At 51.1% G+C, this 25,168-nt stretch overlaps 1 protein-coding gene and 1 long non-coding RNA gene across 3 annotated transcripts in view; one reads left to right on the forward strand and one right to left on the reverse strand.

Annotated features, from left to right (window-relative positions):
• Positions 1–798: 798 nt before the first annotated feature.
• The window catches only part of ITGB5 (integrin subunit beta 5), a 124,364-nt gene continuing 99,994 nt past the window's right edge, over positions 799–25,168 (reverse strand). For both annotated transcript variants that reach the window (XM_003894034.4, XM_017955219.3), the window contains exons 11-15: positions 11,391–11,613; positions 6,842–6,942; positions 4,047–4,166; positions 2,216–2,382; positions 799–1,552 (exon numbers count right to left, since the gene is read on the reverse strand). In XM_003894034.4, coding sequence (XP_003894083.2) covers positions 1,457–1,552; positions 2,216–2,382; positions 4,047–4,166; positions 6,842–6,942; positions 11,391–11,613 — 707 coding nt within the window. In that variant the 3' untranslated portion in view covers positions 799–1,456. The remainder of the gene's footprint in view (positions 1,553–2,215; positions 2,383–4,046; positions 4,167–6,841; positions 6,943–11,390; positions 11,614–25,168) is intronic.
• LOC103881882 lies at positions 2,380–8,182 on the forward strand. Its single transcript, XR_004182072.1, has 2 exons — positions 2,380–3,370; positions 6,638–8,182. It is a non-coding gene; the product is annotated as an uncharacterized LOC103881882 (long non-coding RNA).

The following is a 25,168-nucleotide window of genomic DNA, read 5'->3' on the forward strand; positions in this document are numbered from 1 at the left end:
ATTTGACTTGACTTAATGTTTGCCAAAATGAAGTAAAGGGAATTTGGTCCACAGCTGAGGATAGATCCACTTGGAATGAAAGCATAATAACCTTGAAGTTATTCCAGTGACAAAAAATGATCATGAAAGGTTTTCTAAGAACAAGCAGGAATGAGGAGGCTGGCCCTCTGGCCAGCCTGAGATGGGGTCTTAGGAACAGTTTGTCATTCAGCAACCTTCTAACTGAATGGCAAGCCACTTCCCCTCTCTGAGAATCAGTTTCCTCTTCTGTACATAAGGGGAGAGGGTCAGACAACCATCTCAGATATGGGAACCTAAGAGGACTTCATGGCCCTGCAGGAAAAAAGCTCAAATGTATTTTTTGCACTGGGCCTGCATGGGACATAAGTGTTTCGGGAGTGAGGGGAGGCCTTGGAAGGGAACTGCTATTGCTAATGATGTTTAAGAGGTGACTTTGTGTGGGAACCACCACTCAACCCTTGCTTGTCTGCACAATCTATTTCCAGCCTCAGCTCCTTAGAACAAGGGAGGGAGACCAGGGGGTGGTTTTTATGGTGTCTAGCCTGGAACTCTGTCAGTAAAAGCTGGAAGGGGCCAAAGGCATCTGCTCAGTGCTCCCTTGCACAGTCCTGACTGCCCCGAGCACCTCATGCTTACTGATAAGTTGTAGTCTGGAGTATCAGACCAGCTTGTGTCCCACCCCTGAGGAAGTACACGGCCGCTTCAGTCCTCACTGCGGGCACCATTTTAAGTCCGTTCAGAAAGAAACAAATACAGAGAGTATCAGACAAACACAAATTCCTTTGGTTTTCATCTTTACTTTCAATCCCAAACAGTCTTGTTTCTTTTCATTACAAAAGTACTAAACAAACACGGACAGGAGAGGAAACTGACGTTTGCAAACGATGTACCTTCGACAGGCATCTCAACGGCCCCATCACCAACACCTGTGTGCAAGGCATAGCCATCAGGCAGAAAAGTCTCCAGACTCAGAACTACACCATAAATGCAGGATCTTTTTATTTCATATAAAAATGATCAATGTGAAAAAAGCCAAACTGTATGCTGGTTTTACACACTCTGACCCTTCCTGACAGTCCTCTTGTCTGGCCAGGCTCGGGGCCCAGCACTCCTGGAAGGGAGAGACAGCCCAGCATCTCAGTATTTCATTGGGACAACAAGCTGGATGTGGCAGGGAAAGCTGAGAGCGCCAAGGTCCCCTTGCTTTATCCCAAGCTCGGAGAGATGCAGCCTGGCATGGCTCTGGCCTAGCAGCCAGGTGACATGGCCAGGCACCTTCCTGCGCAGGCAATGTGGGCGCCTGGCCCAGGCTCACTAGAAGGTCTTCTCTGTGGTGCCTACCTAGGGAGCTGTGATCAAGCCGAGCAGCCGTGCAAGGCGTTTCAGTCTGACCTTTTCATTAGTTCCCCCCTCCAGACGCTCGGAGAAGGAAACATCAGTCCACAGTGCCATTGTAGGATTTATTGAACTTGTTGAAGGTGAAGTCCACAGTGTGCGTGGAGATGGGCTTTCTGTACAATGGGTTTGAAGCCTACAGAACATGGTGGGGAAGAGGATGAGGACACGTTAGCTCACACACTCAAACCAGCAGACGCCGCCCTAGGATCCCTTCCCAGGTCAGCCACCCACGACAGCAGTAGGCAGAGCACTCAGGAGGAGATGGCCATGCGCTCTAGGACAGCTCTGTGTTCCCCGGGAAAGCCCTCGCCTTCTCTAAGCTTGCACTATCCACCTCTGGAAGGAGGAATTGGGTCAGAAGGTCTCTGAAGTCCCTTCCAGCTTTAACAGAAACTAAGCCCAGGTTCAGCAGGCACTGACTCTGCGCTCAGTCCTTTGGGCGTTTGCAGTCCGCCTGGGCTGACCAGACTGCAGGTGTGAGTGTTGTAATGGACCATAAGAATCTGAGCTTTCCTGTGGGTCTGTGGTCTCTCTGAGACTGATCAGACTCTTCCTGAGGCACACCCAGCGCCTCTGCCCCCATGACCCTCCTGATCTGGGTTTGGAACAGGGATCTGTGCAGGTCACTCTGCACTGGGGTTGTGCAGTTCTCTCCGTTCAGAACTGGGCACAGTCTTTCTGGTGTTCTTTGTTTTTAATGCCAAAGACATTAGTGAGCCTCTATTGCTAACGTACCACTGAACTCAACCACGCCTCTGAGCTTGAAGTCTCTGCTTCCCATTTCCCACATGCTTACCATTTCATAGCGGGCCCTGGATCGCTCGCTCTGGAACTTTGCAAACTCCCTCCGGTCGTGGATGGTGACGAGCAGCTTCCAGATAGCCAGGAGTGCGAGCCCAACCAGGAGGATGCTGCCGACCACAGCCAGGAGGATGGTCATGGCGTTGGGGGTGTTTCCACACTCTGGGGGGACCAGAAACATGGTAAGGAAAGCCACTAGCATCACCATGCCCCTCCCACCCCCCAGCTGCAGGCATTTCCGAGATAAAAGTTGCACCCCTCCCAAAGGCCTTCTCCTTGGCTCTCCCTTAGATCCTCAGGAAGGTTTCCCCAATATACAAAAAATGAAAGATTCAAAAGGGCCAGTGGCTGTTCCAAAGTCACACAGCAAGTGTGGCAAAGTCTAGATGAGAGCCCTGGAGCACAGCTGCCTTTCCCCTCATGGGCAGCACCCATGCCCTGCCTGGCCCGGTCTCCATTGTGGGATGCTGGACCCGCTCAGCTTTCATGTACATGGTTTCAGGAGCAGACTGGCAGGCAGGAGGTACCATGAAGGCACTTCCACAAGGTCTGGGCTGGGGGCCAACATTTGTAAGCCTTTAGTGTGGAATTCCTTGGAGTAAATGTGCTTATTTTCAAAGAACCGCAGAGACAGCACTGGAAACAAAGCTTCATTCTTACAGGCGTGTGTCCTAGGCTGGTACCACACTTCTCTCTGCCTCTGGCCTCAGGAAGGCACATTATGTGGTTGGGCCCAATTTGGAAAAATAGTTTGCAGTGCTGTCAACTGAAGAGAGCAAATCTTTTTCTGCTCCACCCCTGCCTCCTCACCCCCAAGAAGAATGTAAGGGGTGATATCAGAAATTCCAATTACTCCAAGGCAAAGGCTATTGGTCCCTGAGTCCAAGCAGAGGCAGAATTTTGGTATTTGGATTACAGCTTGACCTCTTCAGTGGTTCTGGAAGCTGAGCATGGAAGCAGCAGGAATGTTGAACCCAGCGTTCTGTTGTCCTTGGAATCCACGCTGGGAAGAGCAGCGGCCCTGCCCGGGCTGTGTGTGAAGCTGGATGCTCCCTGACTTGAGTGATACCCTGCCCAGCCCAGGTGGTCCAGATGCCCTGCACCCTCCCTGCAGAACACAGCAGCTCCTTGCTGCCTTTGGCTGTGCAGGGTAGGTATGTCCTGTGGTTACTTTCACCTCTGAGCTCCTCCAAGAGAAGACTCTCCCAGGGACAGGGCCCTATCCTTCTATAACTCCCATTGCCCTGACTCACGCCCCACTAGAGCTTTGCCCCAAGAATGGGCCCCCAGCTGCACACTCATCTTTCTTCTAAACTCTAGGAGTGGAGCAGCAGTGACCTTAGATCTGATCTTCATGAGAAATTGTCCTAGTTAGGTGCAGTGGCTCAAACCTATAATCTTAGCACTTCGTGAGGCCAAGGCAGGTGGATCACTTGAGCCCAGGAGTTCAAGGCCAGCCTGGGCAACGTGGTGAAAACCTGTCTCTACCAAAAAAACACAAAAATTAGCCCGGTGTGGTGGTGCATGCCTGTAGTGCCAACTGCTCGGGAGGCTGAGGTGGGAGGATCACCTGAACCCGAGGAGGTCAAGGCTGCAGTGAGCCATGATGGCACCACCGCACTCTAGCCTGAGTGACACAGTGATGGCCTGTCTAAAAAAAAAAAAAAGAAATAAAAGAAAAATAAGAAATTGTATCCCTCCTCTCCCTGGAGTTTGGCAAGGCCAATGAGGAGAGAAAGGGCAGTGGTGCCAGAGAAGGGAATGGCATCAGAAATCAGAACTGAGGGCTGGCTGAGTGGGCCGATCCCCTCGCAGCCCTCACCTACCTGGCTCCCTGAGGACGGTCAGGTTGGACTTCCCACTGGGGAGCTCCGCGTAGGTGAACATCATGACGCAGTCCTTGGCGGTTTTGTAGAAACAAAGCACAGCCTCCTGGTCATCTTTCACTGGAAGAAAACCAAGTGGGAATGGCCTGAGTCTCTCTGAGCAGCCCACAGCCGCTGATGGTCGGGGCAGGGAGCCGAGCGCCTTGAAGAAGGAAAGGGCATGGGGGGAGTGGGCAGAAAGTCTTAAGAGGAGGCTGGGCCTTTGAAGATGAGTTCAGGTTTCTCACACCAAGAATGCAGGCCCAGGGCTGAATTTAGATGGCTTTGGGGACACGTGGAACACATTAGAGGATCTCCAAGCCTCTGAAGTGTTAGTCAGGGGTGATGTGAAATAAGAGAAGGTTTTAATGGTATCGGGGTGGGGACGGGTGAATGGATTGGCCACGGAAATTAAAGGGATAAAGAAAGAAAAGAAAGAGCCATCCTAGCCTCCTTTGAGGCTTGAGTGGGGCTTCATATTTGAGAAACAGCCCAGGCCACTTGGGGCTGAGAGCTGGCCACAGTGGCCAAGAGGCAGCAACTCCTTCCTGGGATGTAAAATCAGAAAGAACCACAGGACAATGAGGACATTGAGTGAGAGGCTGGTGCCCACCTTGGTGCCCATGCCTGGAGATAAAGTGAGACAGCGTGGAGCTCAGGCTGTCCCCAGCCCAGCCCTGCAGGCTGCCTGGCCTCTCTCCTCCATATTAAGAAGCCCCTTCCTCAAGCTGCCTCAGTAGCTCCCTCCCCGCTTGCTACTGTTGCCCAAGGTGGAGGCATCCCTGTCCAGGCATTATCTACATTCCAAGGCTTCCCTGGGAGAGGGTTAGCAGGCTGTTTTTTAGGAGGGAAAGGAACTAGGGGAAGTGCAAAGAGAGGCGAGGGGTGAGGAAATGCGGCGGCGATGGCAATGGGTCCTGGGGAGGAACAGAAGGTGAACATCAGGGCGGGAAACGCTTTCCAGCTCTTGCCTTTTTAACCTTTTTAACCTTGCTGCTAGACGGAGCTGTAACCTGGAAGCAGATGAATTTGTATGGTTATCAGACATGAAAGCCTGGACTTTCCGTCTCAGCTCCCTTCCAGACTGGGTGAATGTGAGTGAGCATGTGAGTGTGTGCGTATGAAAAAAGCCTGGAAGAAGGACGAAGAAGGGTAAATGATGGATTGGAACATAAGCTTTCTCTGCCGCTCTATCTCAGAGGACTGGGTTGGGAAGCAGCTGTGCATGAACGGCTGTCACTGCTATGAACCAAGCGAACCAGTCCTTGGGCCACAGGAAGGCATTGTTTCCTTCTCTAACCATGTGTACCTGGTTAGGGGCAACCAGCCCAGGTCTGCAGGCAGAACCTGAGGTCAGCCAGGCCGAGCCGCAAGACAGAAGCAGGGGCAGGAAGACAGGCATGTGAGGAACCAGACTGGTCTACTCCCCACAGTCTCCTAAGGAGATAGACAGCACCTGGCACACAGTAGGCGCTCAGTGAATATGTGCTGGATGCATACATAGCTCAAATACTAAGAAGTAGCTGGGCATGGTGGCATGTAATGGCACCTGTAATGGCAACACTTTAGGAGGCTGAGGCAGGTGGATTGCTTGACCCCAGGAGTTTGAGACCAGACTGGGCAACATGGTGAAACCCTGTTTCTACAAAAAATACAAAAATTTGCCAGGCGTGGTAGCATGGTGGCACATGCCTGTAGGTCCCAGCTACTTGGGAGGCTGAGGCAAGAGGTTTCCCTGAGCCCAGGAGGTCGAGACTTTAGTGAGCTATGATGGTGCTACTGCACTCCAGCCTGAGTGACAGAGACCGTGTCTGGAAGACAAAAAATCCCTCAAAAGCCATGACTGAAGTGAGTCAAAATAGGGAAGTGGGAACAAGGAAGTCTACAAAAGATGTAAGTTAGGACCAAGACAGACAGGCAGCTGGGGGCCAGGAGTTTGCAGAAGTCAGAGGTGAAGATGGGGGGAAGCCTGCCAGTGAGGGGAGCCTGAGATGCAGATTCCCTTTCAAGGTGTATAATTCCATCCCCCCAACCATTTAAACCATTTTACAGTGTACAATCAGTCGTTTTACTGAACTCACAATGTTGTGTAACCATTCCTACTAATTCTGAATATTTCCATCACCCTAGAAAGAAATCCACACCTGTTAGCAGTCAGTGCCAATTTTCCCTTCTCCCTAGCATCAGGCCACCACTAATCTACTTTCTGTCTCCATGGCTTTTCCTATGTTAGACATTTCGTATGAACAGAACCATATAATACATGGCTTCTTTCACTCCGCACTGTGGTCAGGCCTCACTGTGCCGTAGCGTGTGTCAGTACTTCATACCTCTTAGTGGCTCAACAGTGTCTACTGTCTATAGACCACACTTAGTTTTCTTTTCTGTTCATCCATTGATGGACATTAGTTCGTTTCCACCTTTGGCTATCGTGAATAATGCTGCTGTGAACATCTTTGTACACATTTTTATATGGACATATGGACCTAATTCTCTAGGCTGTATAACTGGGAGTGGAATTGGTACATTGTATTCTGTGTTTGACTTTTTAGGAAACTGCCAAGCTGCTTTCCAAAGTCTGTACCATTCTACATTCCCATCAGCCGTGGATGACGGTTCCAGCACCGGGTCCTCATGGGGAGCCCACAGTTATGCCCAGGAAGCCTGGGCTGTGCCTCCTGACTCAAGGCTAAAACCACCCTCCTCCCCGGGGAGGAGAGAAACCGTGGCTGCCCAGGCGGCGGCGGCACACTCACCGATGGTGTCCACCCATGTGATCACCTCATCCCTGCACAGGCTGTGGCAGGTCTGGTTGTCAGGTTTCCCGGAGTGGAGCAGCAGGCACTCGACGCAATCTCTTTGGAAAAGAGGAAATAAAGGTGGGTGTCCGACAATGTAGAACAGTCCCACACCTGTCCCTGAGCTCCCGACAGTGCAGGACCTGGGAAGGCTTTCATTTCTTTCTAGCCGCAGATGTTCAGCCTCAGGGAATGTGTCTGCTCTGCCTTTCTTGTTGCTATGCGAGGAAGCCCAAGGGTTCTTGGAGGAACCTGTGTGAGTTTAGTGGCATGTCTTGTCTACATGTCAAGTTGCAGACCTTTCAAATTCTGACACCAGGAGCCAAATCCATTTGCACTCTGGTCCATCTAATGCCTGGTGAGGCGTCTGGTCATCACCCAGGGCAGGGATCTTAACCCTCCCACACATTCAACTCTCCAGGGAGCTTTCAAGAGAAACTCCCAGTACCTGAGCCCAACCATACCCCCAGGGCCAGGCTTCCTGGGCAATTCTGATGCCTGTGGAGGGCTGAGATCCGCTGTCCTGGAGAATCTCGGGCTCCAGCCCCCTTCTCCCTCTCAGACAGAGTCCACCTGCCAGGTCCCCCAGGCCTGCTGTCCTCTTAACCCACGAATCAGTCTACACCAGGCTCTGGCACAGGCTCTAGGGTGATGGCTCCCTCCCAGGGAACCCTTGTTCTTTAACAGGGGCCTCCTCTAGAAAATGGATGAGCCCAAAAGTGACAGCTTGAGCCTCTCTCCTCCCACCTCAGGCTAACGGCGGGTGCTGGCTCAATCAGATAGTGGGTGAAAATGCTTGACTACAAAGTTCAATTAAATGGTCATTATTATACTTTATATCATCAAAACCAAGTTCCAGACATTCTTTCTCTGTCTTAGGAGACATCTGGGAGAACGGGATTCCTGAGGTCACAGGGCGGGGAGCTACGCTCTGGCTGCAGGACTGTAAAGCTGATGTTCAAGGGGAGAGATCCCAGGCTCCGCTGGTGGCTGGGGGATGGTGAGCACAAAGCTCCAGGGAGGAGAGGGCTGAGGCGTGTCGTTCTCAAGGACTTTGTGATGCCGTGCTGCCTGGTGGCCTTTGAGGAGAGTGAGACCCCAGGAGAGGCGCCTAGGAAACCGGGTGAGGACTCAAGAGCCAGGTGTGCTGGGGAGGCCACCAGAGTGCAGGGGGTGACCTCCTCAGAACCTCAACTACACGAGGGACAGCTGCTGTGCCGCCACAGGCCTGTGGGGACCAAAGGGGCTGTGTGTCCAGAAAGCTCTCTGCCAAAAATACAGAGGGATGTGCAACTGCAATGTGGTGCCTTTATCAGCATCTGTTTCCTAACACCTTGGGATTAAGAGACCAGCTACTAAAACATTTCCAGTACAGAAACTGCGAAGTGGAGGAGCAGAACTGGCTGGGAGCTCTGAGTCCATTTCACTAAGTCCTCTTTATTTTACGGAGGAGGACTTGAGGTTCTGCAGCCAGGTGCCCCACCTCTCAGACTAGGCCTCCTAAGAGGTTCTGATATGCTTAGGAGCTCAACCATCCCTGAACTGGCCACAAAATCCCGCTCTCCTGGGACTGACTTTATGGAAACATTCTGAACTTAGAAACAAGATGGTAACTCTCCCAACAGTCACAGCCCCGGAAGGCGGGCAGCTGAGACCTGGCTGGGGGCCAGGAAGGGGTGGCTCCAGCTTCAGTCATTCATGCTGACCCAGCTGCCCCCGACCCACCCCTCCCCGTCATCAGCCTCCCAGATTAGCACAGGGCTAAGAAGAGGGCTGCTTTCGCTCCGGGCCAGGATTCTCTGTCCCTGCCGTCTGATTCTCTGTTGTTAAACCACAGCTCCAGGCTGCTTCCAGGAAACACTCCCTAAGTATCCATGTGGACATATCAGTCTAACTCATATGCCCCATGTACTGGTTGAAACTTGTAATATATTGTAGTCATGTACTAAAATAAGTCTGCCCTTTAAAAAAATTAAGTTGTTTAGAGAGACTTTGCGCTGAGAGCCTGTTAATTGAAATCAGCTGGGGTTGAGTGTAAACTCACCCGAAGTGAAGAGTGTGGTTGGTTAGATCCAGAAAATGAAGACTGGCTGCTCTGAAACCCCCAGAAAAAAAAGGACGTAGGACATTCAAAACCTGGTGCCTCTTAACAAGCAGCAAGTAGAAAAAACAGACTGATATAAGTCACCATCAAAAGGACTTCATTAAAAAAAAAGTTTCAACTAGGCTGTGAAAGAGACAGAGAGGGTCAGTGTGGCCCAGGGACAAATAAGAAGGAATAGTGGGCTGGGTGCAATGGCTCACACCTCCTGTAATCCCAACACTTTGGGAGGCTGAAGTGGGAGGATTGCTTGAGTTTAGAAGTTTGAGACCAGCCTGGTCAATATAGCAAGACCCTGTCTCTATAAAAAATAAAAATTAGCCAGCTGTGGTGGTACAAGTCTATAGTCCTAGCTACCTGGGAGGCTGAGGCAGGAGGATCGCTTGAGCCCAGGAGTTCAAGGCTGCAGTGAGCTGTGATGATGCCACTGCATTCCAATCTGGGTGACAGAGCGAGACCCTGTCTCAAAAAAAAAAAAAAAAAAAAAAGAAGAAGAAGAAAGAATCATGATATTCCCTCGTGGCATCTCTTTGCTCTCCTTGCTCCCTTCATATTGTGTAATGAATAATAAATTGTTAAGTCTATGTCTTCTAGGAAATCAGTGCTTTAAACATTTAAAGCTAGAGCTGTTTTCCCCTGGGCTTTTGACTTAATGCCAATCCTCCATTGCCTGTTGTGCTGTAGGAAGGCAAGACTCGTTTGATGGGCTCCATGTGTATTGTCCTAGCTTGACCCCCACTCCCCATTAACCTAGTGTGCCCCAAGGACTAGGAGCATAGACTCAAAAAGGTTCTGCTGCTGGGAGCTGGAGGTGGGGGCACCTCCCTCGGGTACAAAACGTGGATAATGGCTGACTCCATGCTGGGATGGCCACAGCTATCTGGGCTCCAGATCCAGGATCCTAACCTTCCCCAGGCTGTTTCTACTTGGATCTGTTTTTTTCTCTGCTCTTAGCAGATCTAAAGAAGATCTGTTTTTCTTCTTCCTTACTCTCCCCCATCCCCTCCAATTAAACACATTAAAACCCAGTCCTGTCTATCTTGTCTCTCCATCTGCAGCCAGCTTTCAATTACCCACGCCTGGGTTATTTATGGCAAATGTCCAACCAGGGGTTCTGCCACCCAGAACGTTTCTGAGCACAGACTGACCAGCAGCCACTGCAGGCGCAGGGAGCATGAACTCATTTCATTATCAGCCTGAGCCAGACATTTGGAAGGGAAATCTGCCAAGAGAAAATCACAGATGCGTTCTCAGCCAAAGAGAAGCGACGTTTGTATTATGATTTGTTTCTTATCCTCTGTGTCCCTGCCTCCTTAGCATGGATAATGATGACACAGCTGTTTCTCCAGCAAACTCCAAGAGCAAATGCCACTCCTACTTTCCAGGGGCATCATTCTGTAATTCCCTCTCATTTGCACTCTGGTGGAGCGTGCGGGGCTGAGCAGAAGGAGGTCAGCACGGCTACGGGAGGCCGTGGCCGAGTCAGTGAAGGCTGGGGCCCAGGTCTAGACAATCTCTGCGTTCAGCAGCAGCACAGAGCCCGCGTTCTATTATCTGTATAAATGGAGCAGAAAATTCAAAAGCCATTGCAGTGGTTTCTGGCATGCCTTATTTAGGTCGGGTGCCTTTATCTCCAATTTACCCTTTTTGAGACAGAGTCTCACTCTGTTGCCCAGGCTGGGGTGCAGTGGCACGATCTTGCAATGTCCCTCTCCCAGGTTCAAGCCATTTTCCTGCCTCAGCCTCCAGACCAGCTGAGATTACAGGCATGCGCCACCACGCCCAGCTAATTTTTGTATTTTTAGTAGAGACAGGGTTTCACCATGTTGGCCAGGCTGGTCTCAAACTCCTGACCTTAAGTGATCCACCCGTCTCAGCCTCCCAAAGTGCTGGGATTACAGGTGTGAGCCACCGCGCCCAGCCTCTTTCCAATTTACCTTCTGGTGATGTTTGTCAGCATTTCCCATAGGGGTTCTGTGAAACACTGCTTGGGAGATATCAGTGTGGAGGATTAAATTCATTTGAAAAAAGATGCACGCGGTATTCTCCTGTGAAAGCACACAATAGTACACTCAAGGCTCTGAGAAGGTGCTATTTTTGGTACCAACACCAGTTTAATTTCACTTAAATCTGTGATCTTGTAATTTCTAAATGTGTTTAGGAACAGAGTAGCAGTTTTGTATTTCTTGTTGTGTTTTTGTTTTCTTACAAAACCCTTATGGAACCAGTGTTTGAAAGCCACAGTTTCAGTTACTGTTGGTAAGGGTGCGGCTCCCCAGTGAGGCTGGCCGGGTGGGAGATGTGGGAGGTGGGGAGTGGAGGCTGGCCGGCCCTGAGGGCTGCCCGGCTGGACCACAGGCCTGGCCTGGGTGAGAAGTAAGGTGGGGCTGTCGGTGGAACCAGTACCTCTTGGTGCTGCACGCATCCGGGCAGGTGGGGCACTTCTCACACATCTCCCCAAAGGCCCCCGGCTCCGTGCATTGGCACTGCCCACAGAGACAGTGCCCGCGCTCACTGCAGATCTGGCCATCTTTGTCCCGGCATGTGCTGATGTCTGTCGAGCAGTTACAGTTGTCCCCGATGTAACCTGCATGGCACTTGCATTCCCCGCAGTGACACTCACCATGGCCTAAAAGGATACATGTGGCATATCAGCACCTGCTCACCTTTACACACGAGTGCAGAACCATCTGGTGCCCCACATGCCAGGACTGGGATTCAGCAGAGAATGGAACACCAGCTCTGCCCTCAGAGCCTATTTGGGGAGATAGAGGGCCTAGAGCCAGCATGAAGGGACAGCAGGGGACCCTGGCAGCTGGTGTGGCCAGGCTGGGTCTAGACTAGTGCTCCAGGTTGGTCCAGAACTTGGCCAAGTTGGGCCACAGGGCCAGGACCCAGGGAAGCTTCCTCTTGCCTCAGTTGTATGAATACTGGCCCCCAAATATGTTCCCACTCCAATCCCCAGAGTATCAATGTTACCTTCTACAGCAAAAGAGCTTTCACAGATGAGATTAAGTTAAGGATTTTGAGATGAGGGATTCTCCTGGATTATCTCTGTGGGCCCCAAATGTAATCACCAAGGTTCTTCTGAGAAGGAGTGAGGGAGACTGGACTACGCAGGAAGGTGGCAGTGGGACAACAGAAGCAGGATGCTGGCTGCTGGTCTGAAGATGGGGAGGATGCCAAGAGCCAAGGAATGCAAGGAATGTGGCTGTGGAGGCTGGAAAGGCCAGGAAGCCGATGCTCCCTGGGAGCCCTGGAGGGAGTGCAGCCCTGCTGATACCTCCGCGTTAGCCCAGTGAAAATGATTTCAGGCTTCTGACCTCCAGAACTGTAAGAAAATAAGGCCGTGTTGCTTTATGTCACTAAATCTGCAGTCATCTGTTACAGCCGCAGCAGAAAACACAGCTGTTCTCCCTGAGTCCCAGTTAGAAGCTGAATTCCTGCCCAGGGACCCGAAGCCCAGAAATGGATGATTTAGGAGCAGATGCTGAGAACAGGAGCAGCAGCAGCTAACACTCACCAGGGCTTCCTATATGAGCACCTTACACGTAGAAACGTGATGAATCCGCACAGCGACTTATGGGGCAGGCATTATTGTCCTTGTTATATGAGGGGTGAAACCAAGACCCAGAAAGATGAAGCAATGGTTGATGGTCACACAGCTGGTGGCAGCAGAGCCAGGACTCAAACCCAGAGAGTCTGGCTCCAGAGTCCATGATCTCAATGCCAGGGTCTACTGCCTCCTATGAGCACACCCAGCCAGGGCGAGAACCTGTGGAGGGATGCCCCGGCCCTTCCTTGCAGGGGTCCTCTCCATAGCCTGCAAGGGTGGAGAGGCGGGCGCTGCCCCACTCAGCAGGTGTGAGGGCAGGAGTATCACTCAGCTCAGAGGAATGTGTGTGTGTGTGAGAAAGCAAGTGTGTGTATGAGTGTGAGTACAAGTGTGTGTAAGTGTGTGTGTGAGAGAGTGCGGGTGCAAGTGTGCATGAGTGTGTGTGAGTGTGCTAAAGTGTGAGTGTATGAGTGTTGAGTGCAAGTGTGTGTAAGGGAGGATGTGTGTGTGTGTCTGAGTGTGAGAGTCTGTGTGTTGGAGTGTGAGTGTATGTTTGTTTTGGAGTGTCAGCATGCTGGACTGTGAAAAGACTAGACAGCGCCATCTTCCGAGGGACCAAGGGCCTGACAGTGGATTCTCCATTTTCTACACAATCAGAGGCAGAATACAGTGCTATAATTGGTACTTTTCAAAAAATCGACTTTGTATTATTTTTTTCCCTAATGCCATTATGTGAAGGCTGATATTAATACAACCAAGAGTTTCATTTGCTGAGCACCACCCACAAACTAGTGGGTGACTGGAGAGGCAGAGTGGGGAGTCCTTTCATTTTACTTCCACATCTGAGTCAGTTACCTGGCTTGTTAACTGGATCCCAGCACCTTCCCTGGGACCACCAATGTGTGTGGCCCACAACATAATATAGGTCAGGACTCAACTCCAGAAAGCCCCTTCACCCGCCACTTAACTTCCTGCCCCTGCTTCCCCGGGCTCCGTCCACTCTCTGGTGCCCAGAACCTGTAGGCGGCAGGGAGACCATCTGGACAGCCAAGCCTCCCAACCCTCCTGTGCTCAGCCTCTCTGCTTACTCAGGGGGCTCAGAGCCACAGCAAATGTGTGCTGAGGGGGTGCCCTCCCATGTCACAGGCAGCACTGAGGCAGATGGCAAGCCCTCCAGGAGAGGCGAGGAAAGCCAGACTCGGGCCCGGAGTCCGCTGTGGAATGCAGTCTTAACTGTGTAGATGCGGGCATGTGAGGGGTAAGCCACTGGGAAGGGCAGTGCCCCGCCACTCAAGGATTCCATAGTGGAGGCTGGGGGAATGGGCAGCACGAGCTCATCCCCGGGAGGCAGAGGGCGGCCCTGCCCCTCCTCTCCACCAGTCTGGGACCAGCGCCACTTTTGAGCCTTGGCAGCAGGAACTCCCCATGGGGAGCCTTCACAGGTGAAATGGATCCAATCCACACCGCTCCCTCACTCTCTGGCCTCAGGGACCACATTGGTCAAGAGCTTGGTTTCAATTACAACGGCTCACTGTCGGGGGATTATTCCCTGCACCCCAACATTCTGTTAGGAAAAGTTCCAAATCTGCAGCAAAGTTGAAAGGATTGTGCAGTGCACACATACATATCCTCCCCACGCAGATCCTACCTTCGCATATGACCTGCTGCTTGACTGCACACCTATCCAGTTGTCTGCCCTTCCATCAATCCGTATTTTTAAAGATGCATTACAAAGTGAGTTGCAGACACTGGTGTACTCTAAGGGCAGACTTAATACGGCTCGGGCACTCTCCGATGGCTTGTACATCACGCCATCCCCAAAACACTAACATACAAAGAGTAAAAGGCATGCTCAGTGCTAAGCAACAAAGACGGCACAGAGACCAGGTGGGTATTGTTTTCTTTCCTCCTCTAATTGTTGTTGGCAGCACCATAAAATTATCCAAATACAATGTGGTACAATGTGCCAAAGTGTCAAAGGTTTGGAGGTAGCCTATTCTTTTGCTGAAGGGCCTGGGCTTGGGGTGAGGCATTTGTGTTGAGGAAACTGGCCTTCCATGTGAAAAGGCCTGCTTATCGCAGGGAGGCAGCGAGTCAGGCAGGGTGCCTGCTGCTCTTCACTTCCCCCCGGGATGGCTGGCGGGGAAGCCTAGCTGCTTTGGGTATGTCTGATACCTTGCAGGCCCGAGTTCCACAGCCCAGCCCAAGGTCAAGGCGGCTGAGTGTGCCCCTGACCTAGGGTCTGAGAAGAGTTAGGAGTCAAGGGTAGGAGAGGGTGGGAGCTGGTGGCTCACCAGAGGTCACCACCATTCCTTGGAGAGGGACAGGACTCATGGCCAGAGCTGCTGGCCATTCCTAAAAGCTTCCTACCACCCTTGAGCCCAGCCAGGAGCTGCCAGGAAAGCAGCGGTGTGTGGAGCCCAGCCTGCTTCTGGGGATGAGTCAGTGGGAGCCGTGGAGGGGCTGTGGGACATCAGAAAACCTTCATCTACATGACTTTTTGGCCTCCAATATTTGATGACTCCAAAGCAAAGCCCTAGCTGGCCAAACCAGAAAATAAGCCCTAGGCTTCACGCTTGATGAAATCTCTGAAGCCACCAGAAGGCTTGTCCTCTGTGACTCTGATAATAGTCCCAGTTGAGTTTACCTTGGGTAGTTCCCTGCCTTTCAGAGTTCATCGTAGCCTAAAGCAGCGATAGCAGATGTTGCACATCTCCTTCTCCACACTTGTGGCAGACATCGCTGTATCCTCACAGGACATAGGCCCCTTCTTCTCCAAGGGGCCTGGGCTTGCCCTCAGCATCCTCAATGCAGTCCTCCAAGTAGGTTCTACCAAGTGGTGGGAGCTGGCACACAAGTCACAACTACCTGCCACCTTGGTTGAAACCAAGACGTCCAAGACTCCACGACCCAACAGACAGTCAAAAGCTACATACGCCTGGTCACATTGTATCCCAATTCACATGTCTCAGCTCCTGCCATTGAGCCTGAACCTGCCTTTTCCTCAGCCTGCATGCTCAGAGATTGCCAGCATCTTTTGGTCAGCCCCGGACCCTCCTAATGTCCTAGGAGGAACACATGTCATTAAAAGGACCAGGGTCATTTGGCCTGTCCCAAGGATCAATAACCTATCAATCACCATCATGGGGATTGGGAACAACATCCCAACTGGCTGACAGTGCTCAGAGGACCTAAGTCAGGACTCTTCATCAAAACAAAGCTAACGTCTAATGCTACCTCGGCAAAGGGAATTGAATTTAATGATGCCCACAGAAAAAATATTTTCATTACACATAGATAGGGATATTGAAGGACATGCAAAATCCCTGTGCAAGCCGTGAATTACTACACATGCGGGTTATTATTAGTACCTTTGTTACAATGATTGATAGCCAAATGGACAGGAAGTTGTAAATGTGTCTATTTATACAGATTTTCAGCTTTATAGAATTCAACAGCTTTCCATCAGCAAAACAGTGCTTGTGTGGGCTATGGGCCAAGACACAGCCTCTTGCCTCCTCTTATAAAATTGAATGCTGGCTATTCAGAGGAAGGGGCAGGCTGGGAGGTAGGAGGGGAGCCAGTGGCCCTGTAAACCCAGGAAGACATGAGAGGAAGCCCCAGCATCAACGCTCTGTGGACATCAAGGAAGGCAAATCCTAAAGCAGCTACCAGGCTGCACCACAAACCAGCGAGGACAGAATCCAGCCTGCAGGTGGTGATAGTGAGCGTAGGGAACTCCCACAGGTAATTCCCACAGGTAGGGGGAGATGGAGGACAAGGAGGATGGGGGATTTTGCAGATGGGATAGATTTGAACATTCTTCAGATTAAAGAGAACGATTCAGAAGAAAGTCCGGGTGGGGCGGGGAAATGAAGGAATCAAGGGAATGGCAAACTGAAGAGATCACAGTAGAGACAGACTGGGAGAAAGGAGAGGCTGGGCTGAGGGCAAGGGTGTGGCCATGGGGAGATGCTGAAGCCTTAAGTTCCAACAGCAGAGGAGTTCAGGGAAACAGGGTGACCAGCTGCGTGACAAGCTGAGGGCATGGGCTGGAGCTCAGTTCAGATCCCTGTGTCACCTTGGGCAGGTCCCTAAGCTTCTCTGATGATCCATTTCCTCCTGTGTCGATGGGGATAATGCCTCCCTTGCAGGAATGCTGTCAGAAATATCAGCGCTATTCCAAGTGATCTCTGACACATGGGGCATCAGGACATGGGAGCTGGCATTGCTGTGGGTGCCACTGGAGCTGACACTCTAGGAACTCAGAGACCCACATGTAGTACAGCTTGTCCACAGGGAAAGGCAAGGCACCCAGAACAGCAGGACTTGGGGCAGAGGGCGAGAGTGTGAGGCAGGATCAAGGTGTTTGGGGAATGTATGGAGTGACCAGGAGGTACATGACAGGAAAAGTGGAGGGATGGCACAATCTCAAAAGAGGAGAGGGAGCAAAGGGAATGGAAGGCAATGAGCCAAAGGTACTACTAGGGGGCGAGAAACATGTGACCTGGCTGTGAGAGGCCCCCCACCACCAGCCTCCCCAACCTCCCACTACCCTGTGGTCTCAGGGACCAACAGAACCAGGAGAAGGAGCGGGTGGGGAGTTGTGCATAAGGCTGAGGCTGAAGAGGAGCCTGTTCACCATGAAACATGGGCAGTGGAGAACAGAGCTGGGCTATGAAGAACCACCTGGAAAAGGGGGCAGTGGAGTGCAGCAGTTAACGCAGGGATTCTGGAATCAGGCTGCCCGGGCTGGTCTCCTGAATCTGCTATTCACCAGCAATGGCTGCCATTTCACCCCTTTGTATATTGGTTTCCTCACTTTTAAATGGGGCCAGTAAAAATGCCTTGCGGGTAGGGTTGTTGTTTGAGTTAGCTCGCTTAACCTCTATAAACCACTTAGAAGAGTGTTGGCTCATTAAACATCACTGCCTTATCATGGCGGGGTGTTGGGGAAGCTTGGCACAGGTCTTTTTGGAGGATGTGCAGGGGTACTCTTTTTGTCAGCTTGAATCACAGACTTCCACAGCTAAAGGGCCCCATGAGGTTACCTAGACCATGCCCAGTTGGAGGCAAGAACAGCCAGGACTGAAAACACCCATGGCCTGAGGGAGCTGCTTGGCCAGTCTGAGCCTTGACAGGGAGGCTCACACCACAGAGGCCCCCTTCAGCCCTGCGTGGGGAGCTCCCTGAGGCATGCCAGAGCAAGGCACAGTGGCCCTCAGCAGGGCCTCTGAGGCAGGGCAGGGGACCCTCAGGGAGGCCTCTGAGGCAGGGCACGGGGACCCTCAGGGAGGCCTCTGAGGCAGGGCACGGGGACCCTCAGGGGGGAGCACCTCTGGGAGGCGGGGCACAGGGAGGCCTCTGAGGCGGTACAGGGACCTGGGGGGCAGCCTCTGAGGCAGGCGCCGCGGGGGCGGCTCAGCGGGGCCTCTGGGGAGGCGGGAGCAGGGGTTTCAAGCGGGGCCTCTTAGGCAGGGCTGCCAGGGGAGGACCCTTGGGGCCTCTGAGGCAGAGAGCACAGGGACCCTCAGGGAAGCCTTACTCTGAGGCGAAACACGAGGACCCTCGGGGAGGCCTCTGGGGCAGGAGCAGAGGGGAGGACCCTCAGGGGAGGAGCCTCTGAGGCAGGGGCAGCCCACAGCCAGGGGCCTCTGAGGCGACGCGAGGATCAAGGCCTGGGGCGGGGCAGGGGACCCTCTGGCCGGAGCCTGAGGCAGAACACGGGGAGGGCCCTTGGCAGGGCCCCTCTGAGGAGGCGGGAGCACGAGGGACCCTCAGGGGAGGCCTCTGAGGCAGAGCCCAAAGCCACTGCTCCATTTACCCCCAAACGCCACTCTGGGTCTGCAGAGGCCCAAGGCAGCCGTGGGTAACCGCAGAGGACTAGCAGGAACGCAGTGGGGCTGCAGGAAGGAAAGAGCCAGCTTGGGATAAGGCAGAAATGAGGAGGGGTTCTCTTCTTCCCATCCTCACCTAGCTCAGTGTTATAACCAGGCAGACGTCAGGCCCTCAGGGTACAAACCATCTCTCCATAGCTGGCTCAAAAATAGTTTCCGCTAGCTCTGGAATGCACTGTGGCTTCCCTGGCTTCCCTCAGCGCAGCTCCATCCCCTCCGGGAGTCCATTCTGGCTCACAGAAGGCTGAAGAGGGAGGACTGGGCTCAGCGCCTGAAACAGGAGGGCCGTCCCCCTTCTCTCTTCTCACAGCCCGGTCCCCCTCCCCCATTCCCCCAGTCGGTGTGTCCTGCACACACACTCACTTCCTCCTGCTTCCTCTCATCGTCTCCTCTCAGTTTCTGCCTTAGTTCCCCCCCGCCCCCATGTTTCCCCACTCTCCTCACATCCCCCAGGAACCCTTCCCTCTCTCCAACAGTGTTGCCTCCTCCTCCCTCTTCCCCTTTCCTCTGAACAGGCGGCCATGTAAACAGGAAGTGGTTCAAAGACAGAGGGAGTGTGGCTGGAAGCCTTTACCCCTGGGAGGTAATTTCTCCATCACCCAAAGTCAGATTTCATGTGTGTTCTAGACAGCTCTGTGTGAGACTCTGGGCCCAGCTTCTGGAACTCTCCATCAACTTTCACAGGCAAAGCAGGAAGCCAAGTCAGCAGCTGTGTGCTTCAGGTCGCTGGTGTCTGTGTGACTGGGGCCGTGTGACGCTGTCGAGCCAGGGCAGCTGGGATGAGATTACAAAGCTCGGAATGCGCAGCGGCTGGGGAGAGCTGGGCGCTGGGGAGAGCTCAGTGACGGACCTGCTTGGCACTCACATGCTAGGCCAACCACCGTCCTCTCTGGAGCACCAGAGCCAGAGCCGGGATGGGCTGTCTGTAGCCAAACACATACATAAGCTTGCAAGGACTGTGGCCTCTGTCTGGGGCTTTGAAGATTTCCTGGGGGGAAATCCCTCCTAAGAAGCACTATTCCTGGCTCTGCTGACAAGCAGGTTGGGATTACGTAACACACCCTTTGTCCTCCCATGCCCTCATGTGTCCCCACCTGGCCTGTGCTGCCTCGTGTTCTCGGGGTGTCTCCAAGCCTGGTCCCCACGGCAATGTGTCCATCCCACTATTTTCCCTCTCCCCTCCATGCGCTGGTGCTGATTCTACAAAAAGTAAAGAACAGAGATTTCTGAAATGCACAGGACGTGTTCCTAGCTCCCTCACAAAGGATCTCAGCTTGGGTCCAGGCACCTCAGTAGCAACTAAATAAACCTCCAAGGGCAAGAGAGAAGTTGCTCTTGAAAAGTTTTGTTCTCACCATGGGTTTCCTGCACTTGTAAACAGCATTACCATGCCCGGGGGCAGTTACGGATTGGAGAACTTGCCAACTAAGGGCTGTTTCTTTCGCAAAGAAAGCACACCTGTCCCTTGCTTAGCACCATCCCTAGAACTCAGCTTTGGGGGAACGTCTCCCCTGCTCTCCTTGGTCCTGCCCCTGTCCCTCCACTGTGCAACTCCTCAAACCTGCTGGGGAAGTCTTCTCTGAGCAGTGCTGCCATGCAACCTCACCTACCTACCTGCTGGCTGTGGGCAGCGGTACAGGTTCCTCACTAATAAGAGAGAAATAGTACCTTGTCTTTCTTATAGGATCAGGCATATTCTTAGTCAATGTGCAATAGAGAAATGTATGTTTTACTTCAATGTTTACTGCCTTCCGGGAAGTTGTAATTCCACTGAGATAACAAGCCATTAAAATCTCTTAATAATAGTAAAACTTTATGGAATTCTTACAATAGGCTAGGCATGGTTCTAAGCATTTTGCATGGATTATCTCATTCATTAGCCTTCCCAATAATAACCCTATGTTGTGGTACAATTATTACTCTAATTTTTACAGATGTGGAAATGAGGCATAGAGAAGCCAAGTAACTGATCCAAAACCACATAGCAGGCAGGTAGCAGGGCTGGAATTTGACCCACATCTGTTTGACCAGAAGCCCATACTCCTAACCACTATGGGAAGAGAGCATTTCGAGGAGGGCATGGTCAACAGAGTCCACTACAGCTGAGAAGTCAAGTATGATGAGGGCTGAGAGCCCATGAGATTTATCAAGACAAGGTCACTGGGGACCTGGGAAGACCTATTTTAGTGGAGTCACGGGACTGAATCCAAATTAGACTGAGTTAAGGACTGAAGGGGGGGCAGTGAAGGAAGGCAGCAAGTGTAGACAACTGTTTTGAGGATGTGGTTGTGGGCTGGGCGTGGTGGCTCACGGCTGTAATCCCAGCACTTTGGGAGGCCGAGGTGGGTGGCTCACCTGAGGTCAGGAGTTTGAGACCAGCCTGACCAACATGGTAAAACCCCGTCTTTACTAAAAATACAAAAATTAGCTGGGTGTGGTGGCGGATGCCTGTAATCCCAGCTAGTCAGGAGGCTGAGGGCAGGAGAATTGCTTGAACCCAGGAGGCGGAGGAGGTTGCAGTGAGCTGAGATTGCGCCACTGCACTCTAGCCTGGGCGACAAGAGTGAAACTCAGTCTCAAAAAAAAGAAAAAAGAAAAAAAAGAAGACTGTGATCATGAATACGGAGGAAAGAGGAGCTCACAGTGAGTGTGGCGCAGGCTGATGGCAGGGTTTTTATTGTCTGTTCTTTTATTTTCCTTTTTATTTTATTTTTTAAATACTTTAAGATTAAACAGGCTGGGCGTGGTGGCTCACGCCTGTAATCCCGGCACTCTGAGAGGTTGAGGTGGGTGAATCACTTGAGGTCAGGAGTTCGAGACAAACCTGGGCAACATGACAAAACCCTGTCTCTACTGAAAATACAAAAATTAGCCTGGCGTGGTGGTGGGCGCCTGTAATCCCAGCTACTCCAGAGGCTGAGACATGATAATTGCTTGAACCCCGGAGGTGGAGGTTGCAATGGGCCAAGATTGCACCACAGCACTCCACCCTGGGCAACAGAGTGAGACTCCGTCTCAAAAAAAAAAAAAAGAGAGAGAGATTAAACAGACCTGAGCATGTTCAAAAGCTGACCAGAGACTTAGTTAAGAGACGTAGGTACAGAATCACTTAGCACACTGATGGACTTGTTTGTTTGCTGGTCTACCTCATCTCATTAGCCTACAAACCCACACACAATCAAAGCCTGTGTTTTATGTTTCTGTGCCCCACGCCTAGCATGGTGTCAGGCGTGTAGAAGATGCTCAGAACATGCTGTTGGTTGGCTGTGGTTGACAACATCACCAGGACAAACCTCAAACCCTGGGGGAAGACATCCAATGCTGGACATAAGAAAAGGAACAGAAGTATTATTGATACCTGAAGAACTTAAATGTGATCCTTGAGATATTTCAGATTCTTAACAAATGTCCAAGAAACCCAGAGACTTCAGAGTAACATGAGAAGAAGACGATTAAGAATTCTCTTTCCTCTGGCAGAACATGGTTGTGGTCACACTGAAATCGCAGCCTTGCATCTCCCACTGTTCTTGCACATTGTTTGGATTTCACCAGCAAAAGGCTCTTTAGAGATACAAACTATGATGCATTCTTAGTCTCAGGGACAGCTGCTCCTCTGTCCATGGCATATTGTTAACAAACCAGCCCCATCAGTCAGCTGATGGTCTTTCCCCACAGGCAGTGCCCTGACAAGCCCCTCACCCTTTGTCCTTCATCGGCTAGACCACGTGGGGCATTCTGTAACTGAGTAGCAAAATACCACTACTATAAAAAAAAATAAGGTGATGGTGCTTTAAACCAAGGTTCTCCAAACCTCAACATTAACTTTCTGAGATGATGGAACTGGCTGGAAAGCTAAGACTCCACTGTAAAAAGCAACAGAACCATCTCAAAGGCTATCTTTGCCTTTCTGGTCTTAGCCACCTGATTTCTCAATGCTGATGCCAGCTGGGTACAGTGGCTTACACCTGTAATCCCAGCAGTTTGGGAGGCTGACATGGGAGGATCCCTTGAGTCAGGAGTTGTAGACCAGCCTGGGCAACATAGTGAGATCCCATCTCTACAAAAAAATTAAAAATTAGCCAGGCATGGTGGCACATGCCTGTAGTCCCAGCTACTTGGAAGGCTGAGGTGGGAAGACTGCTTGAGCCCAGGAGTTCAAGCCTGCAATGAGCTGTGATTCACATGCCCGTCTAGGAGAGACAGTGAGATCCTATCTCAAACAACAACAACAACAACAACAAAAAAGCCAAAATCAATGCGGATGCCCAGCTGCCATGTCACAGGGAGATTAAGGCAGTGGAGGAAAGATGGAAAAATCCCGTGTTCTTTAATGAACTCACCTTTCCAGTTTCAAAGAAGTCTAAAACCAGCTGAGTGAAATCAACCACAGTCCTCTTCTAGGACCCCGAGAATGCTGATTCAGAAAGAAAAACAGAAGGCTGTAGCCAAAAGAAACAGAGGTACTTCAGGTCAACACCTTGGGTTTGGCTTAACCTGCCCAATCCGCCTGGCAGGCACTTCTGGGGAAATGCCAAGCACATCTGGAAAGTGTGAACTCGCCACCCTCTTGGTCACTGCAACAGGATGCGAGGGTTACTATTTTCAAACTGGAAACTGTCATGGTGTTGTGGTTGGTTAACAGTTCCCATATTCCACCCCAGGCTGGCCACTGTTCAGAGACTAGCTGCATTCTCAAAGGACGGAGGTGGTTTGGAACGTCCCATGTGCAGGCCACACTGAAGCCTGGCTGCCCGGACCCCAGTCAAGCCATGAGACGGCAGGGAAGCAGCTGCTCGGCAGAAGAGCAGCCCCCTAGGGTTAGGGGAGGTAGACTTGTGTTTGTTTTTTGTTTGTTTGTTTGGGTCAAGACTTTTGGCCCAAAATTTCAGTGGGGAGTGTGGCCCACATGCCAGTCTTCTCAGCCTTAGTCTCCCACATGGGCAGGGTGAGTGACAGCACACCAATCTCCTGGCACAGTAATAACAACAAGTAAATGAGATCATTCATGTCAAGGGCGTTTTATAAATTAGAAGAAACTGACAAAGGTGCACTTGTAGGTTCAGCATCATCAATAACAACAGCCAGATACCCACTGAATACTAAGAGGAGCTCTGTGTCTTTCATCAAATTATAGTCACAAAACGATGAGCACCTCAGCCAGTTGCTTGGTCCACGTGTGTCTTTCAGGCCTGGTTCGCTGTGTCTGACATATCCTTACATAATGCAGAGAAACTCACTTAGGGAAACAGGGGCTAAATATTGCCTAAAATTTTGACAGAAATAAAGAACGCTTATAAGGTAGGACTTGGAAAATGTAGGCTAAGTGCCAGGGTGGTGGGAAGGGTCTTAAGCTAATCAAAAAAAGTAAATTTAGGTAGAAATGAGCTAATTGTTTACCCGCAAAAGGCAGTGCAAGGTTCTCCCTGTCTGACTCTATAATCAAAAATCACAAGGAGCCCTAGTTCAGGTTCTGGGCCTCAATTTTCCCCAATGTAAACGGTGGAAGCAGGCATGAAGCAGGCAATGCACTGTAGACACATCATGTGTGACAGGCTCTGCTAGGAAAGGCATGAGATAAAAAAAAAAAAAAAATCCTCCTAGTTAGGGCTTGCTCATGATGAGTGCAAAATACTAATAAATGAGCCTGTTTGTTTCCAAGGAAATGATCTCAATATAGTGAAAAGGCCATTAAAATACATTCTCAGCTGGGTGCGGTGGCTCACATCTGTAATCCCAACACTTTGGAAGGCTGAGAAGGGAGGACTGCTTCAGCCCAGGAGTTAGAGAGGCTGCAGTGGGCTATTCAGTGTACCACTGCACTCCAGTCTAGTCAACAGGGCAAGACCCTGTCTCTTTAAAAAAAAAAAAAAAAAAAAAAAGATTATCCTTGTGTTTTTATAGTTTTGCCTATTGCTAAAGGCCAACTTCACGACGTCAAATAACATACCAACCTGGGTTTCATATTTCTTTAGCTTAGGGACATCTGGACTCACCTGATAGACTTTGGGGGTGGTGGCTATGGGGTGGAGTGACAGCAGCTTCCCTCCTCTGGGTCAGAGAGCAACAGTCAGAGCCCAGGAAGGTGCCCTGGAAAGAGGAAGAAAACCTTCGAGCAGATCAGACTCGGAGCAACTTCCAGACTCAAGGGAGCTTTCGGATCTGGGTGGAGCTCTTAGGTCAGTGTTCTGAGCGGGACAGACACTCCCCAAAGATCAACATAGCTCCATCTAGACCTGCCCCACCTCACCAGAGGCACTGAGCTGCAGAAGCCAATAAATAACCAACTATGTTGAAGGATCTAAAACCAAGACCAAACTCAAAGTGTCAGCTCAATCCCTAAGAAATGGAACAAAAGGATCCTTAAGAATAACCATTTCAGCCACCAGAGGTCTCTCACAGTTTTAAATTTAAACATGGAAAAATTTCCAACATGTTATCCTATAATATCAAAAGGCTAATACCCACACCTCAAGCCTACATGACTAAGATCTTATCTTTGGCATTCTTACGTCTTCCTAGTATTTTCCTTTGCTTTTTAAATGTCATTATTTCCTTCACAACCAAAACCTCATGACCTTAAGCAACAGGACCGAAGTTCAAAGGCACACATAGAATCCTTGCCACAGGGTTCTGTTTGCAAACTTTTCTTCCTAAGTAGAGGGAGGTGGACAGTGAGGGGAGGCCCAATGCTTAGATTTTCAGAATCACAGGTGAATTGTTGCTTAAGATGT

Source organism: Papio anubis, chromosome 2 (genome assembly GCF_008728515.1).
Source record: "Papio anubis isolate 15944 chromosome 2, Panubis1.0, whole genome shotgun sequence".
Classification (NCBI taxonomy): Eukaryota; Metazoa; Chordata; class Mammalia; order Primates; family Cercopithecidae; genus Papio; species Papio anubis.